Source organism: Orycteropus afer, unplaced genomic scaffold (genome assembly GCF_000298275.1).
Source record: "Orycteropus afer afer isolate SDZICR_OR568_19922 unplaced genomic scaffold, OryAfe1.0 scaffold00042, whole genome shotgun sequence".
Classification (NCBI taxonomy): Eukaryota; Metazoa; Chordata; class Mammalia; order Tubulidentata; family Orycteropodidae; genus Orycteropus; species Orycteropus afer.
This window is the reverse complement of record NW_006921629.1, coordinates 13125303-13143052: the sequence shown is the minus strand read 5'-3', so window position 1 is coordinate 13143052 and position 17750 is coordinate 13125303. Positions and strand designations below refer to the sequence as shown.

The following is a 17750-nucleotide window of genomic DNA, read 5'->3' as shown; positions in this document are numbered from 1 at the left end:
TAATCAGTAAGACTTTGCATTTGATATAGGTATTGAGCAGGAAGGAGGGATTTAGGACAATTCTTAGTTTCTTGGCTTAAGTGACTTGGGTGGTAGAACTATCAACTGGGATAGGAAAAGTAGTTTTAGACTGGGAGTTGGGAGGTAAATTCAGTTTGGGTCATGTAATCTGAGGACATTAGCTTATCTAGATGGAGAGTTAAGTAAATGAAAGACTCTAAATTTTAGTCTCATACTTCAGGGAAATGTAAGGCCAGAATAAGGATAGCTTCAAATCATTGGTAAAAGTTTTTCTTTAAAAATGGTTGAGTTTATCCAGAGCAGACACCCTTGAACAGAATCCACAGTGAGTAGAACAAAGTAGGTACCCAATACGTAGTGATAGATGGATTGGGAACAAAATGGACAGGACCCCTCAGAGTGTCTAATACCACAGCCAGTTCAAGCTAAAAGGATATGGTAATTGATAAGACGCATTGTAGTTTATGCTTCTGGATTAGCATAGGACAAGCTGCCAACAAGGTAGACAAGGGGCCAACCTTCTCTTTATGACCTTGGCCTTTTGTGCATCACACTTGGCCTTCTGCCTGTCAGTGTTGTGGCCATGCTGTGACCGTTGCCTGGTACTAGGAGCACTGTTCTTTGCCTCAAAGTCTTAGCATTACATGGAAGTCTTCCCTCATCCAGAGTAGGGTAGAGGAGGTCATTTTCATTCTCTGAAGCAAAGCAGGTAAGACCTTTATTTCTCTAGACCTTAGCTTCTTGGTATGTGCTTTGTTTTTGCTATGTGCCATCGAGTTGGCCCCGACTCATTGCAACCCCTCCTTAGGTTTCCGAGGCAGTATCACTACGGAAGTAGATTGCCCAACCTCCCTTCCAAGGAGTGGCAGGTGGGTTTGAACTGCCAGCCTTCTGGTTAACAGTCAAGTGCCTTAGGCACTACACTACCAGAGCTCCTTGGTATGTGCTTAGCAGACTTTATATAAGGACCCCTTCAGCATCAGTGTCTCAGAATTTTTTTAATTAGAAGGTCATGGGTATAAACCCCTCCCAAATAATACATAGTTGAAAAGAATGTCATGTTGCAGATATGCTTGTAGACGACTTCAAAGCCTGGATGACTTCTCGCTCAGTCCTGTGTCCTCACCAGCTAGACAAAAACTATCAAGTACTCCATGATCAGGGCTCTGTGCTTCTGAAGTAGTTTACTGTAACTGCCCTTGCTGCGCTGACGTCTGTTACAATGTAATTATGTGGCTCAAATTTTCCTCCCAGTTAGAGATGAAGCAGAAGTCCCTGATGGGGCTGGGGAACGAGGCAGAAGAAAAACGTGATTCAGAAGCCAATGAGGCAAATCCTGAGAGCCTGTGTGAGTACACTAACTTAAACTGTTGTCTTGGTCTTCTTTCATTTCAGAACCTTGAAAATCAGTGACTTGCCTTTAGATCATTTTAATTGAAGCAGTGTTGGGCTAGGGAAAGTAACACATGTGCTAAATGTAGTCTCCAAGGATGTATTATCAGTAGAGAAAAATGTCAGACAGGAGTATTCATGTATGTATTTATTTATTTATTTTTCAAAATTTTTTTATTGTGATTTGGGTGCAAATTTACAAAGCAGATTCATTTTACACTCATCAGTTCAAACCCATTTAGTTTCATGGCAACAATTACAATCCCCACAATAAACAGCACTTCTGCCACCTCTCCCTGTGACTACCCCTTCCCTGTGTCCTTCCTACCTGTGCATTCCTGTCTGTCTAGCTTTCCCCTCTGCATTGCTGCTCTTTTGATCTCTCATGGGTGACTGTTCTAAGGGGTGCATCGCTCTGGGTAGATGTTCTACTCACAGGGCTTTCTAATGTTTGACTGAGAGGTCACTCATGGGAGTGAGTCCATTTCCAGGCCTGAAGGGTAACCCAAGACCATAGTCTCGGGTTTTACCAGTCTCTATCTGACCAATAATTCTGGACATTTTTGTGTTTTTAAATTTTGTTCCACATTTCTCCTCCTACTCTATCTAGGATCATCAATTTTGATCCCCTTCCAAGTGGTTAGCATTGATAGCCAGGCACCATCTAGTTCTTCTAGTCTCAGGGCTGTGAAACCTGAGGTTCCCATCGTCCATTAGTCCCTTAGACTAATTGCTTCCATATGTCTTTGACTTTCTTCACTCTTTGCTCCATACAAGGAGAGACCAATAATTGCATCTCAAATGGCAACTCATAAACATTTTAGACCCTGGTCACCATTCATCAAAGTAGGATATAGAACAATATTTTTACATACTATCTTATGCCAGTTGAGCTTGATGCCTCCCAAACCATGATCCCAAGCCCGCAGACGCAGTGACTCATTCCTTCAAGGTGCTTGGTTGTGACTAAGAAGCTACTCCAACCTTGTCCTGTTAGTTCTGTAATGTTTATGTGTATTTTTGGAGCACAAATATGCATGTAGAAATATCACTAGCCAAATCTGTTTATGGTCATGGGTATAAGAATAATTGTTTATTGATATACTCCCAGTAGAGCATCTTTCTAATTACTTCTCTCATAATGTTCAGGTGCTTTTTGAGCTATATCTTGTTAGGTTTTAGAATGTGTTCACCTTGACTGCATAGTTAATGAAATTAAGGAGTTACTGTTAATTTTTTCAGGTGTGATGGCTTCACATTATTGGTTATGTTATTTTTAAAAAGTCTTTTTTTTTTTTTTTTAGAGAAAGTTACTGATGCTTTTATAGATGAAATAATCTGATGCCTGAGATCTACATGAACATAATCCATGGAGTAGGGGGTGGGTGGGGTATGAATGAAACCAGATTGGCTGTGAATTCGTCATTTTGGAGCTTCACAATGGGTACCTGAAGGAGTCCCTATATTGTCCTCTCTACATATGTTTGTAAATCAGTAAATGTAGTGTATCACCGTATTAATGAGAGTGTTTCTCATCCTAAGTAAAGCTTAAGTAGTATTGTCTCTCCAAAAGTAGTCAATATATTTCATTTTGATTTTTAAAATTATATGTCTTGTCTTTTACATCTAGCAAAAGAGTGTATTCAGAAGAGTCTTCTATTACTAAAATTTCTGCCCATGGGTGTAAGTCCAAAAGAAAGTTGTGACAGGTTGGTGACTACAGAAGAAACGGATCTTCTCCAGCCACTTGACAAACGCCAAAGGACAAGCTCTGTGTTGGAAGAGCAGTTCCAAGCCTTGACGTCTTCCACTGAAGCAGCACCCCTAGCAGCGGTTGACAAGAGGCCTAGCCTGGACGTCCAGCCAAAGCTACTGCCCAGCAATGGCCCTTCCACTGCAGAGGTGTCCTCTACCACCGCCGAAGAACCTTCATCACCTTCCACACCCACCCGTCGGCCGCCCTTCACCCGAGGGCGACTCCGGCTGCTCTCTTTCCGATCCATGGAAGAGGCCAGAGCAGTGCCCACAGTAAAAGAGAAGTACCCTGTGCTGAAGGATGTCATGGACTTCATTAAGGATGTGTCGCTTTCGCATGAGAGGTGAGCCAGCGTCATTACCTTTCTAGCACTTTCTATTTTCTTTAAGCCGTAGGGTGCCAGTCTAGTCAAAGACTTGATACTCATGTTAAAAATTTGTCCAGCAAGACTTGTTTCAGAATGTTCAAGAAAAAAAATAGATTTTTTTCCTTGAAAGAAATTTTTTTTTGAAGATTTGTACTTGCTATTATGTAAATTATACCTCAATAATATACTATTAGCATAAGAAAGAAGCATTTTTTATAATAACTGCCACTTAGAAGTTTATTTTAACCCAGAGAGAATTTTAGATTTGATATTGTCTGACAAAATTATTTGTCTGGAAGCATTGCATATTTTAGTGAGGAATTTCCTGTTTTAAGAATTAAAGTTTCATCTCTATGGGGAAGTAAAGATATCAAAGTACCTTTTTAATTTACTTATTTTTAATACAAGTTGTTGGGCTTCTGGATAGTTAATGTACACCTGTTTGTAATACTGCTGAGTAATGACCAAAAGTAGTAAAGAGGTATTGATAGTCTTCCTGAATGATACTTCTAATACCACAGTGTTATTTCATTTTTATTAATATGGCATCAGAACTTGGGTGAAGGATATGTTTCCTTTCTGCCCCAGCTTGAAAGTTTTCTGGGTGTCCCTGACTTGACTTGTGTCTCCAGTGTTGTAAAGGTTCTTTCCTTGAAGAAAGCCCAAGCCCAGAGCATCCTTGAAGTACTGAGGATAATTCAGTATTGCACAGAGTCCCTTGGACAGCCTCATTGCTTCCATCCACCTTTTATACTTTTCCTGTTAGAACTTCTGACCTGCCAGAAAGAGTTTACCAAGTAAGTATATATTACTAGTCTATGAGGAAGACAAGCTGAGGTAGTTTGAAATAAATCCTGAGTGTCCTCTCTGATAACTCCATCACTTCCATGTAGGATACAGGTTTACAGTTTGGGTTAGTTCATTCTCTCACAGAGGAACTGGGTTCATTATTCACATGGATGTTGAAGTCACCAGGGTGACAGGAATCGAAGTAGAAAAGACATCGAGTTGGTGCTAAAGTCATCAGTGAAGGGGGGTGGGGATGAAAGGGTGTGGGCATGATTATGTGGAGAGGATAAAGTGAGATAATTTAGACCTGGCATTCTGTTAATTGGTGGTGGGAAGGGTGGTTTTTATATTAAGAAAGAAAGAAATGTCATTTCCCTCCCTGCCCCTGTTGGGCAGCTCTCTTGACTAGTTAAGTGGACTTACTTCAATGTTTTGTCCATTTTTTTCCAAAGATACCATATTTGTATTTACTTAAGGTCCTATGCCACTTTGTTTGGCTTGCTGTTTCTTAGCTCTTTTTGACATAAGGAGTAATGATTATTATAGTGATGATCTGGCAGTTGAGTAAGTTGGTTATTTCCTCTGTTTCTAGTTATTTTGGACACTTGGAAGGCTGTGGTGCAGAACTACACAAAGAAATTCGAGAAACTTACTATCATCTTGTTCTGTTTTTGGTCAAAGCAGTTAAAGGATTTAGTAGCATCAATGACAGGTACTGGATGGCTTTATAATTTCTAGAGAAAATTTGTATTTTGACTTCTTTCTGTCTGTAAAAGAAATATAGGTACATTGTTGAAGATACAGGAAAGCACAAAGAATAAAATGACCTGTATAATCTAGAATTTGTAACCTCTTATTATCAGTTTTTGATGTATCATATGCAGTTCATTGTGTTTTCAAACTTGAGTTTAAAGTTATTTTCCAGTCTTCTCTAGTAAGTAATTTAGATGCAAATCTTAGATGGCTTTTCTGTGCATCTAAATTACATATCCCTGGTACTTTTTAAGGAGCCCTGGTGGCACAGAGGCTAAGGCATTTTGCTGCTGACTAGAAGGTCAGCAGTTCAAACCCACCAGCTGCTCCATGGAAGGAAGACGGAGCAATCTGCTTCCTTGAGATTTACAGCCTTGAACTCACTGGGGACCTCTGAGTCAGAATCGACTCAATGGCAGTGGGTTTGATTTTTTGGGACTACTTTTTGGCTAGCCTTGATCATGCTGTTTATCATAAGATGATTTTTACTATTCAGTCCTTTATCATAAAATGTCCCCTATGGTAGTTCTGGTGGCAAGTGGTTAAAGCACTCAGCTGTTAACCAAAAGACTAGTGGTTTGAACCCACCACCTGCTTCATGGAAGAAAGATGTGGCAGTCTGCTTCCATAAAGATTTTACGGCCTTGGAAATCTTAAGGGGCAGTTCTACTCTGTCCTAAAGGGTCATTATGAATTGGAATTGATCCAGCAGCAATGGGTTGGGTTGGGTTTATTTTATGGTAGTCCTGGCAGGGTGGAAACCTTGCTTTACGCCTTTAAAATTCTTTTGTGTAAGCTCTCTGTTCTGGTTACCTAGTGCCACTCTGACAAAAATATACCACAAATGGGATGGCTTTAACAAACAGGAGTTTATTCTTAAAATTTGGAGGCTTTAAGTCCAAGTTCAAAATGCTAGGCTCTAGGGGCTGGGTGAAAGCCCCTCGGCCTTGGGGTCCAGCTCTGCTTCCTATTCCCAGCCCACTGAAGCTAGAAGTCTTTCTTCACTCAGACAGCTGCTGGCTGCTGAGGCTGAGAAGCCCCAAGGTTGATAAGTAAAAAGGCACAGTCCCGATGTTACCAAACCACACGACAGGCCATTAACTTAAGTTCATTGTAAGTCCCCAGGTCGGCAGAGCATAGCAGGCTGCTGAGCAACAACACGGCTACATGCAGGGTCCAAGTGTGCCATAGGCTAGAGACCATTCCCAAAGCTGCTGCTTATATATGGGAAGCAGACCACATCCCAAAGGCAGCTACTCAGCTGCTTGTGGTAGATCCCACCACAGAGTTGATTGCCAGTCTCATCATGGGGAATTCTACCACCAGCTGCCCAGCCACTCAACCAGGCCCAGCCAAGGCACAAACATAACCATCACAGTCTCCTTCAAAGTGTGTATGTGGCGCATGAGAAATTTTATGCAAAGAGCTTAAAGGGACACAAACCGGCAATGTGGTGTTCCCTTCTGCTTTCCATTTACAACCAAACCAGGCTGCCAGTTTGCCTTGTTTCTGCTGCTGATGGACAGCGTTGATAAATGTCACTTGTGTCCTCTTCAGGTCCTTGCTGCCTGCCTTATCCTGTGTGCAGACAGCATTGCTTCATCTTCTGGATATGGGCTGGGAACCTAGTGATCTCGCCTTCTTTGTTGATATTCAGTTACCAGATCTCCTCATGAACATGTCACAGGAAAATATAAGTGTCCATGACAGTGTGATCAGGTGAGTACTCAGTCTTGTACTCTGAGTTGCTTAAGTAGATCATAAAATGCAGGGATCATAGCACAGGGGTTATAAGAGCATGGACTCTAGAGCTAGCCTAACTGTATAAGACCCTGGCTTTGCCACATGCTAGCTGTGAAATTTCTTTAACCCTCTGTGCCTCAGTTTCCTCATCTTTAGAGCTGGAGATAATAATGGTACAGCTTCATAGGATTGTTGTGAGAAGTAAATTATGTTTTAAGTGTTTAGACCCATTTGTGGCACACAGTAGTGCTGTGTAAATGGTGGTGGAAGAACTGTCAAGTCTGAGGGGGAGGAGCCCCTGCATGTGCTATATTCCTAGTGCAGCTTGTTGGATTGGAGATCCTTTCCTATATTTTTGGTTACAGTACACGTTCCTGTGACTTGAGTCACTCTAACCACTTGCACATTTTAAGGACTTAAAAAAAAACGAAGGAGCTCTGGTAACATAGTGCCTAAGGCAGTTGACCACTAACCAGAAGGCTGGTGGTTCAAACCCACCAGCCACTCCTCGGAAGGAAGGTTGGACATGTACTTCTGTAGTGATACTGCCTCGGAAATGATGGCAAATAACAGCAACAACAACAACAAAAAAAAAACCAAACTCACTGCCATAGAGTTGTATCCAACTCATAGCAACCCCTTCTTGGGTGCTGAGGCAGTATCACTATGGAAGTAGATTGCCCAGTGTTCCCTCTGAGGAGTGGCTGGTGGGTTTGAACCACCAGCCTTATGGTTAGCAGTCAAATGCCTTAGGCACTGCGCTACCAGAGCTCCTGAGGACTTAAAGTATGACAAAAAAAAATAGTATGCAAAGTTTTCTTTTTCTTTTCTACTTTTCATGAGTGTCTCTCTACCTGCTCAACCACTTAAGTATGTAGAGAAGAGAATGGGAAAAGAAAAGCAAGAGTTAAAAGGAGAGAATTAGGAGGAAGTAAATGAGTAAGTCAACGTGGAACATTTGCTCTCTCTCAGAAGAGCTATTCAGGGAAAAGAAGATAGTTAAAGCTGTTTACCTAACCTCAGCCATCGCCTGCTGTCAGAGGGTGCTGTTAGCAGAGGGAGGGGACACAGCACTGGGGTGAGGGTGGTCTCAGCATACTAGTTCTGCAGCTGTCAGTATGCTCATTGTTGTCAGAACCTGCATAATAAAGTCTTTGGGGAAAGGCCCACCTCTTTTTTACAAATCTCTTACAGTATCTATCTCAAAGCTAAATATGAGTAGACCTAGTGTGTATTTGTTGGTTGGTAAGTATTTCACATTTGCTGTTGAGCCATTCCTTCAGTATTTAAAATTCCAGTTGCTAAAATGAACTGTAAACTGAAATTATGACAGTTTATAATTTTGTATCTAAAAGAATCCCATGAGATTATCTACCCAAAATCCTTTATTTGGAATGAGGAAACTGATGACCAGGACTGAGAATTGTGTCAGGGTCTTATGGTGGCTAGTGGCAGAGCCAGAGGCACAAGGACCCCTAGCTCCCTTCTCATACTGTTTCTACTGGTATGTGTTGGACATGTCAAAATCAAACTTTAAAAAAAAAATCACTTTATATGACCCCAATGCCTGGCACATAGTAGGTTTATCACTATGTGGTGTCAGCTGGAATTATGCCATGTAGGCACAACCTTTTAAGTTCTAATGTTTTCTGGAAAGGGCTTATCTCTTTCATTGGTGTATGTCTATCAAACACCTGACAAATCCTAGGACTTTGATAAGCAAATTGACCATTTCTGGTCAGAAGCTTAAAAATATCTGGTAGGACATATAGTCTGCCACCCAGTACTTTCCTTGATTATTGGGAGAGGCTTGCTTTTCTCTCGTTTCTGTCCTTCTTACAGCCAGTGGAGTGAAGAAGATGAGCTTGCTGATGCCAAGCAGAATTCAGAATGGATGGAGGAGTGTCAGGATGGCATGTTTGAGGCCTGGTATGAAAAAATAGCCCAGGAAGATCCAGAGAAGCAGAGGAAAGTAAGCCCTCTCAACTAGAGTAATCTGAAGTGATTTGGTGGGCACTTGGAAAGGAGAACCTGTCTGCCGTGGGAGTGCCAACAGGCTGTCCCCAAGAGGGACCCCGGTGGCATTTAGTCCCTTAGTGAGTCTACTGTCACCAAGCCTGGTCTTTAGCCAGAGGGGCTCTGAATCCTGATTTGACCCCACTTAGAGGGTAACTCCCTCCCTTGGAACTAGACTCATGGAAAATTGGCTCATTTTTAAGATTAGATGCCAGTTTATTAATTTATATATAATGAGAAATAAAAGCACTGAAGAGAACATGGGAAGCCACATTTTAATCAGAAGGTTGCTCAGTGAGTATGGAAGGAGCCTTATATGTACAGAGTCAGAGTAACGTGATTCAAATGTGTAAAAGGTATCAGGCTCCTAGCCTGCCATGTCCACCTCCACATTTAGGTGTTATACTTGGCACTGGCAAAGATTTACTCATTTTCTAAGAAACGAGTGCCTACTGTGTGCCAGTCACTTGCTCATGTAGCACTTCTGTGGTGCTTGGATGATGGTGCTTTGCCTTTGTGACTCCTTTTTCTTTCTGTATGTTATTATCTTACCAGGAGCCATTCTATAATTCTAGGGAGCTCTGGTAGCATAGTGCCTCAGGCACTTGACTGCTCACCAGAAGGCTGGTGGTTCAAACCCACCAGCCACTCCTCGGAAGGAAGGTTGGGCAATCTACTTCCATAGTGATACTGCCTCAGAAACCCAAGGAGGGGTCGACTCGATGGCACATAACAACAACAGGGTGACCTTGCGTATTTGCTTTGGTCCATTACTGTATGTTGACTTACTGATTTATTTCCCTCATTTCCAGGCCCTGAAGATACACTGTACTATAGCCTCCAAGTATTTGCCAGTAAACCAATTAGCTAGCTTGTGAAAAAGTGCCCTTATTCTCTCCCCAGAACATTTTCTTTTTAAGTACCAAGAAACAGTGCTCCTTTGCCAGTGTTTCCGATATCTGAACACTCATCATCCAACCGAGTTCCCAAGCCTGCAATCTGGGAGTTGTTGACTCTTCTCTTGTACTCACACTCGTGTATCTAGGCAGTCACCAAGGTTCCTCACTCTCAGCCTCTTCAATGCCTCTCAAATATGCCCACCTCTCATCACCCCTGCTCACTACCTCAGTCCCAGCCTCACTATTTGTCATCATGTTACTTCAACAGCTTCTGTCCTGGTCGGTCTTCCTGACTCTAGTCTTAGCCTCCTCTGTCCATTCTTTACTCAGCAACCAGAGGAGCTTCTAAAATAATTGAATCTGCTATTACTCTTTGATTTACAAACTGATGGTGACTCCTTCAACTGGTATTTGAGGCCCTTTGTAGTTGAGCTTCATCTGTTTAGTCCTCCTCTCTACTCTAGTCTTTGTTCTGAACTATTACCAATTTCGTGAGCCTTTGTCTTGTCCCTTTTAAAAATTGCTTTTCTTTCTGTCTGGCATGTCCACCACTCTCACCGAATTCTTATTTGTCCCTCAAGCCTCAGCTCAGGAATTAACTCCTTTGGAAAGCCTTCCCTGACCTTCCTAATGCCCTTTGCTATCCCTTCTCTGAGTTCTGTTAACCTTCTAAATTTGCCTATCAAAGCCTTTATCATACAGTGTGGTTGTCACCTGTTTGTTCAAGGGAATTCCTGACTAGACTCGGAACACATTCATTTTCTAATCCTTATACCTAGTACAATGCCTGGAACATCCGAATTACCCAATAAGCACCTACTGAAGGAATGAATTGACTAATGAATAGTGGCCACCTTAGAAATCTGTTGGTTAATTGTGTTTATTTCACATTACAGATGCACATGTTTATTGCTCGCTACTGTGACCTGTTAAATGTGGACATCTCTTGTGATGGATGTGATGAGATCGCACCCTGGCACCGCTATAGGTGTCTGCAGTGCAGTGACATGGATCTCTGCAAAACTTGTTTCCTAGGTAAATTTCATTCAGGCAGTATCCAAAAGTAATAATCATTTCTGTTTTCTATGATCTTGTCTTTTTTTTTTTTTTTTAAATTCCCATTGTACTGCCCAGGAGCCCTTGTGGTGCAGTGTTTTAAGTGCTCACTGCTAAGCAAAAGGTCTGTAGTTTGCACTCATCAGCCACTCTGAGGGAGAAAGCTGTACGTCTGCTTCATAAAGATTTACAGCTTGGGAAACCCTATGGGGAAATTCTGTTCAGTCCTGTAGGGCTGATATGAGTCAGAATCAATTCCACAGCAATGGGTTTATTGCCTGGTGGCATTCTTTTGAGTTGTTGGCAAATATGAGCTTTATCTCCTCAACTAGATGATAAACTCCACACCTCTGTTATCTGACATCTCTTCCATTTTCCATCATGCTGGGTGTAGACACTCGTTAAACACTCCAAACCAATGAATGTACATTCTGTTGAGTGTCCAGGAAGTGGTTTTGCCTCTGAATCATGCAGTGTTTACAAGTAGCAAAATACACACAAAAATGCAAACTTCAAAAATTCTTTAATGACTTGTAGGTGCTGAGGTAAAACAGATTAACAGTGGTAATAAACAGTGAGTGCCCTTTGTGTACATGGCCAAGTGGTAAAAGATGCAGCCCCTGCTCTGGAAATACTCACAATCTAGTGGGGAAGACTGGACATGGATATTTCTGTGCAGTAGTGTGTGTGCTGAGTCACAAGTGAGTGGTACAGATTTTTTTCTGGGAAAGTTCAGTAGTAGGAATGTTTCATGCACAGCTTGTGGAGCAGATGAGATGTGAGTTGATTGGTCTCTGAAGAAATTTAGAACTTGCTGATGTGAAGGAAACATTGAGTGTCACCATTAGGAGCTGTACAAGCACAGGTACAGAGGAATGAGAGTATGTTTAACTAGACATGCTTGACTAGTAGCTGAGTGGTGTATTAAGATGGGTAGGAACCAGATTGTGGAACTCTGGGCTACTAGGCTAAGGAATTTGAACTTGATTCTGCAGACAGTAGATAAGGTTTTTCAAGCAGGCATTAACATGATCAGAGCATGCTCAAAAACCAAAAAACTCACTATCGTAGAGTAAATTCTGACTCACAGCAACCCCCATTCGGTTTCCAAGGCTGTAAATCTTTATGGAAGCAGACTGCCTCATCTTTATAACATGGAGGGACTGGTGGGTTCAAACCACTCACCTTTCAGTTAGCAGCCAAATGCCTTAACCACTGAACCATCAGAGCTATGCTAGAGGAAGGTTATTCTGTATGTATAGAATTTCCTGTAGGAAATTACAGTAGTCACGAGGGGATCAGTGCCTGGATTATGTGGCAGTGGGAATGGAAATGGGTCAGACGTGAAGGACGTTAAACTGGGTCTGTGGCAGAGTCTTAGACAGAGTCAGAAGGAAGTCACAGTCTCTTTTGACACTAACATTCTCACTCACTGACTATGGAATTATGAAGGCTGTTTTCATCTTTGATTCTGGAATGCCCTTATAAATATCAACTTCAGTAGTTCCTGAATATCTGACTTTAAGAATTACTTCCCCATTATATGAGCAGTTTATTTTAATGAAAATTGAGACAGCCATACTCGACTTAATACATTTTCTAGTTTTGACTCTCTACAATTTTTTAAAAAATTCTCTAGCACTTTACAGTGATGCAGAGCACCTGAACACATAGACTGCCATACACAGCAAGGAAAAAGTAAGGGCAAAGAATAGATCACTCCTCAGCACGTGTTAACAAGACAGGTGCTGAATATTTGTCAGAGGAGGAGCCATGGGAGACAGCTCACAGATTGGCAAATGGACTTGTTTCTGCCAAACTTTGGTCATGATGGGAATCGATTATTTGATCAGACTCACTGTTGCTCTGGAAAAGGGGGTCAATACACTGTGCCATTGCCAGAGAAGTTCGGTGCTTTCATGCACTCAAAGCCCCCTGGCAGCATGCTCTGCTCTCCAGAGGCTGCCTGTGGCCCTGCCATTTCTGAGCAGTAAGTGGGGAGTAGCCCTGGCACAGGAGTAGGTTTGGGTTTAGAAGCTAGCCTTCCTAGGAGCCCTTTGACCCAACCCCCCTCACACTGCTGTTTCTTTCCCTCAGGTGGGGTGAAGCCTGAGGGCCATGGGGATGACCATGAAATGGTCAACATGGAGTTTGCCTGTGACCACTGCCAGGGTCTGATCATAGGCCGCAGGATGAACTGCAATGTGTGTGATGACTTTGATCTTTGCTATGGGTGCTATGCGGCCAAGAAATATTCATACGGGTATGTCTTAGACGGCCTATTGCCCTGTGTACCTTTGCTTTAAGAGGGAGATTTTTTTCATTTTTGGGTTTTTTTTTTTTTTAATTTTTTTATTTTTATTGTGATTTGGGTGAAAGTTTACAGAGTAAATTCACTTTCCTTACAGTAGCTCACACACTTTGTCTCATGACATTGACTACATTTTCCCACAATGCAACAGATCCCCTCCCACTTCCTCCCCATGGTTACCTCTTCCCTGTGTCCTTCCCTCCCATGCATTCCTGCCCCCCGAGCTGTCTTCCTGTGCATACACAGCCCTTCTGTTCTAAAAGGGAACTTTTTACTGTAAAAAAAAAAATTATTAAAAATGATTTCAAACATACCCAAAAATAGATCAGTACAGTGAACCCCCATATACCCTACTCAGAGTCAACAGTTTTAGAGATTTTACTATGTGTGCCTTTTTCCCTTTTTCTTTTTCTCTGTTAAAGTGTTTTTAAGCAAATTCCAGACCTCAAGTCATTTCTGTCCTACATATTTCATCTGCATCTCTAAAAATTACGGCCGTTTTCTCACATAACCAAAATGCTGTTACCACACCTTCCTTCATGATAAAGAAGTCTTACTTAACTTGGTTTCCACAGATAATCTTATGGGGGTTGTGAAATCCTGTGTTTCACAGTGTTTGTGCTTGCTTATTTTTCCTGGGTTGAGGACCCATATACCTCTCTTTAAATTTTCAGGGGATTCTGTGATTTGAAGGAGGTTAATACCCACAGCCTTAGATGGAACCAGTACCTTGCTATTACCGTGCACATGCTCCCCTCAGGCCCTGTTCTCCTTTTGGAACCTCACAGAAGCTGAGGGCCCTTAAAATGTCTTGTCTTTGCAGCCACTTGCCCACCCACAGCATCACGGCCCATCCGATGGTGACCATTCGGATCAGCGACCGGCAGAGGCTCATCCAGCCCTACATCCACAATTACTCGTGGCTGCTCTTTGCTGCCCTGGCACTCTACAGTGCTCACCTGGCCAGTGCCGAGGACACGGATGGGGAGAAGCTGGACCCCCAGGCTCACAGCAGTGCCGTCACCCTGCGGAGCCAGTGCCTGCAGCTCGTCGGGGACTGTCTGATGAAGGCTCACCAGGGAAAAGGTTCCTCATGCATGGAAATCAAAACCAGTCCTTGATGCTTACGAGGGGAAGCCCCAGATGGGCTCCTCTTAAAAAAAAAACAAAAACAAACCTCTGTCATCGAGTCAGTTCTGACTCATAGTGACCCCCTTTGGTTTTCCAAGGTGGTAAATCTTTATGTAAGTAGATTGCCCAGTCTTCCTTCCATGGAGTGGCTGGTGAACCAACGACCTTGTTAGCAGTCAAATGCTTTAGGCACTGTGCCACCAGAGCTCCTTACCTGCCCCTCTTAGAGGCCACAAAATATGGTTTGCCTTAAGAGGGGTTTTCCTTTGGTATGGAATTTAATCTTAAATTCCCAAATGCATTTGAGAGAAACACTGGCCTTCAAGTATCATGTGTCTTCTCTGAAATGTTCACATGAAGGTATGAAAAATATATTAATAATTAAAACTCTCGAGGTGTGTTGATGGACAGTTTTGCATTTGAATCTACTGTTTTTTATCCAGAAGTGTAAGTCTGCTTGCACACTAATACATTCTAGATGAGGGGTATTTACAAGTAAAATAATTTGACTAATAAGATGTCTAATGATTTTGACTTTAGTAAGTGGTTCTGAGAAAATAATTAAACCTCTGAGGCAGCTAAATTTCTCTCAGAATTATATACCCCGCTCCCCACTCAAATAAGCATTAAGGAAACAGACCTGCATTAAGGAGCAGTTGGATAATATAGTGCCTCAGGGCTATTTTTTTATCTGTATGCTGGTGGGAATTTAGAAACCTAGCTATGTGGTGCTACTATAAACTTTTAGTATTTATGGTTTTCTAAAATTGGTGTAGCTGCCTGTTGTAGCTTTTGTCTTCCAGTGTTCATAAAGTACAGGTATCCCTTGCTATCTAAACCTTCACTGAGATCAAGAACCAACTAGATTCAGATTGTCTTCTTCAGTTTGGTTTGTGTAGAACTCAGCTACCTATTTCCATATAGTGGCAAAGTGGTTTATGGCAGTTGTAGGAGATAACCCTTGTTACAAAACTTTAACCGTTCTCTTATGTGTTTCCCACATAGGCCTTAAAGCTCTGGCTCTTCTTGGTGTATTGCCAGATGGTGAATCTGCCCCAGAGAATCAGTCCCTGCCAATCGCACTTCCCACGTGCACATCGAAGGAGCAGCTGAAGAAGAAAGCTGTCCAGCTTGCTGAGAAGCCGGCAGAGGCAGGCGCTTTTGTGCACTGCAATGTAAATAACCATTCTTTACTAAGCGGAGTCTGAAGGAAGAGCCATTCACAAGAGGCATAGCAGAGGGGTCGAGAGCACTGATCTGGACCCAGACTGGCTGGGTTCACATCTCTGCTCTGTTTGACCTTGTAATCTCTTTGTTTCTGTTTTCTTATCTGTAAAATGGAGGTGATGATAAAAAGTACCCATACCATAGGGTTGTTGTGAGGAGTTACATACGTAACATATATTGAGTTCATGGCGTGAGGTGCTTAGAATAGTGCTCATGGTAAGTTCCATATTAGGATTAACTGCTTCTATTATCTGGTTGCAAAAGGATTAAATAAAGCTAGGCACCTAAAGTTCTGGGTGATGCAAATGGATGCACTCAACTGCTAACCCAAAGGTTAGTTCAGTTCTACATGAAGGCACCTCGGAAGAAAGGCCTGGTGATCTTCTTCCAGAAAGTAGCCACTGAAAACTATGTACAAAGCACAATTCTATTCTTGGCACACATGGGTCGCCATCACTCAGAATTGACTTGACAGCTGCTATTTAGTTTTGATTTTTTGATGCTCTTAAAAATGTCAGTTCCTGGCCCATAAAATCAAAACCAAACTCACTGCCATCAAGTCAGATCCGACTCATAGCGACCTCTCCTTGGGTTTCCAAGGCAGTATCACTGTGGAAGTAGGTTGCCCGGTCTTCCTTCTGAGGAGTGGCTGGTGGGTTTGAACAACCAGCCTTCTGGTTAGCAGTCAAAGCCTTAGGCACTGCACCACTAGAGTTCCTTCCTGGCCCATGGTGAAGACTATATACATGTAGCTATTTTTATGTTCAGTCTACAAATAGTACTAAATGCTTATTATTTACCGAGTAGAAGTAGTTTACATATAGTGTATAAACCAAAGAAAAGCCTTTCTGGGTTCACGTATAACCTATGAAAGATTTCATAGGTTTGTGTTTATGGGAGGTGGGGGTTGGTGGTAAAAAAAAGTATACATAACAAAACACTTGCATTTCAGCCATTTTTATGTGTACAATTCAGTGACATTAATTACATTCAACATGTTGTACAATCACCATCACTATCTGTTTACATATTTTCCATCACTCTTGACACACCCTCATTATCTTTTTTTTAATGAGTTTTATTGAAATATAATTTGTGTACAGTGAAATACACAAAACTAAAGTGACATGGGTCAATGCTTTTTTTTTGCAGTGTTCCCTTCCACCCCTTTCACCCCTGGCAACCAACAAAGAAAGTTTTCCTCCATATATAAACCTTTCCTTGACCCTCCACAACAATGAACTAAAACTATATTTGTCCTTCTGTGATTGACTTATTTCACTCAGCATAATGTCCTCCACATTCATCCATATTATGTGGTGTTTTGCAGACTCTACATTATTCTTCAGTGCTGCATAGCATTCCATTATGTGTACGTACCATAGTTTGGTATCCACTCTTCCACTATAAATCTTAGAGATAAGTTCCTTGCCAGATATGTAATTATCGGCAAATATGAATTTGTTGCTGTCATTTTTGTTGTGTGCTTTTTCATGGTGTCGATTCCTTTGTATAATTTTCTGTGCTGAGCTCATTTTGTTTATGAATCGTGTTATCACTTCCTTCATTGCTATTGTTTTAGTATTTGCTGAATATTTATACTGATCCTCTTTTTTGATGTGAAGGTATATCATTTTTCTTTGCGGTTACCCTGTGATTTATAGTTTTCTTCCCAAGTTTAGAACAGTCCATTCTATCTTGTGGTTGTCTTGACTTCCCTACCATCTAGAAGTTCTGTAATGACACGGTTTTTTCCCTCTTTCTGGTTTGTAGTTGCCCTTATTTGTTAATTGATGTCTTTGGTTCCCTGTTTACAATCTTGTGGGCTTATTTACTTTGGATACTTCCAAAGCTGGGTTGGTTTTCTGGGTGATATCATCATGTGTGTTAATGGTCAGTTGTCATTGGCTGTTGTTGCTTCTCTGTCCAAAGGGCACCCTTTAGCATCTCTTGTAAGGTTGTTCTGGTTTTAACAAATTCCTTAAATTTCTGCTTATGTGGAAATGTCCTAATTTCACCATCATATTTGAGGGAGAGTTTTGCTGGGTACCTAATTCTTGGTTGGAAGTTTTTCTCTTTCAGTGTTTTATATATGTATACCATCCCATTGTCTTCTCACCTGCATGGTTTCTGTCAAGAAATCCAAGTTTAGTCTTATTGGTTGCCCCTTTTAGGTAACTTTTCATTTTTCCCATGCTGCTCTCATGATTCTTTGTCTTTGGTTTTGGTGAGTTTGATGATGATATGTCTGGGTGATTTTCTTTTGGGGTCTATCCTGTTTGGGGTTCA

The 17750-nt window shown here is 41.7% G+C and overlaps 1 protein-coding gene across 1 annotated transcript in view; it reads left to right on the top strand.

The window, feature by feature from the left end:
- Positions 1-17750, top strand: part of ZZEF1 (zinc finger ZZ-type and EF-hand domain containing 1) — a 155797-nt gene that overhangs the window by 100871 nt on the left and 37176 nt on the right. The window contains exons 28-37 of the mRNA XM_007937490.2: positions 1276-1369; positions 3044-3512; positions 4169-4333; positions 4918-5037; positions 6636-6797; positions 8664-8793; positions 10633-10771; positions 12890-13055; positions 13927-14189; positions 15240-15409. Of these exons, the coding sequence (XP_007935681.1) occupies positions 1276-1369; positions 3044-3512; positions 4169-4333; positions 4918-5037; positions 6636-6797; positions 8664-8793; positions 10633-10771; positions 12890-13055; positions 13927-14189; positions 15240-15409 (1878 nt within the window). The remainder of the gene's footprint in view (positions 1-1275; positions 1370-3043; positions 3513-4168; positions 4334-4917; positions 5038-6635; positions 6798-8663; positions 8794-10632; positions 10772-12889; positions 13056-13926; positions 14190-15239; positions 15410-17750) is intronic.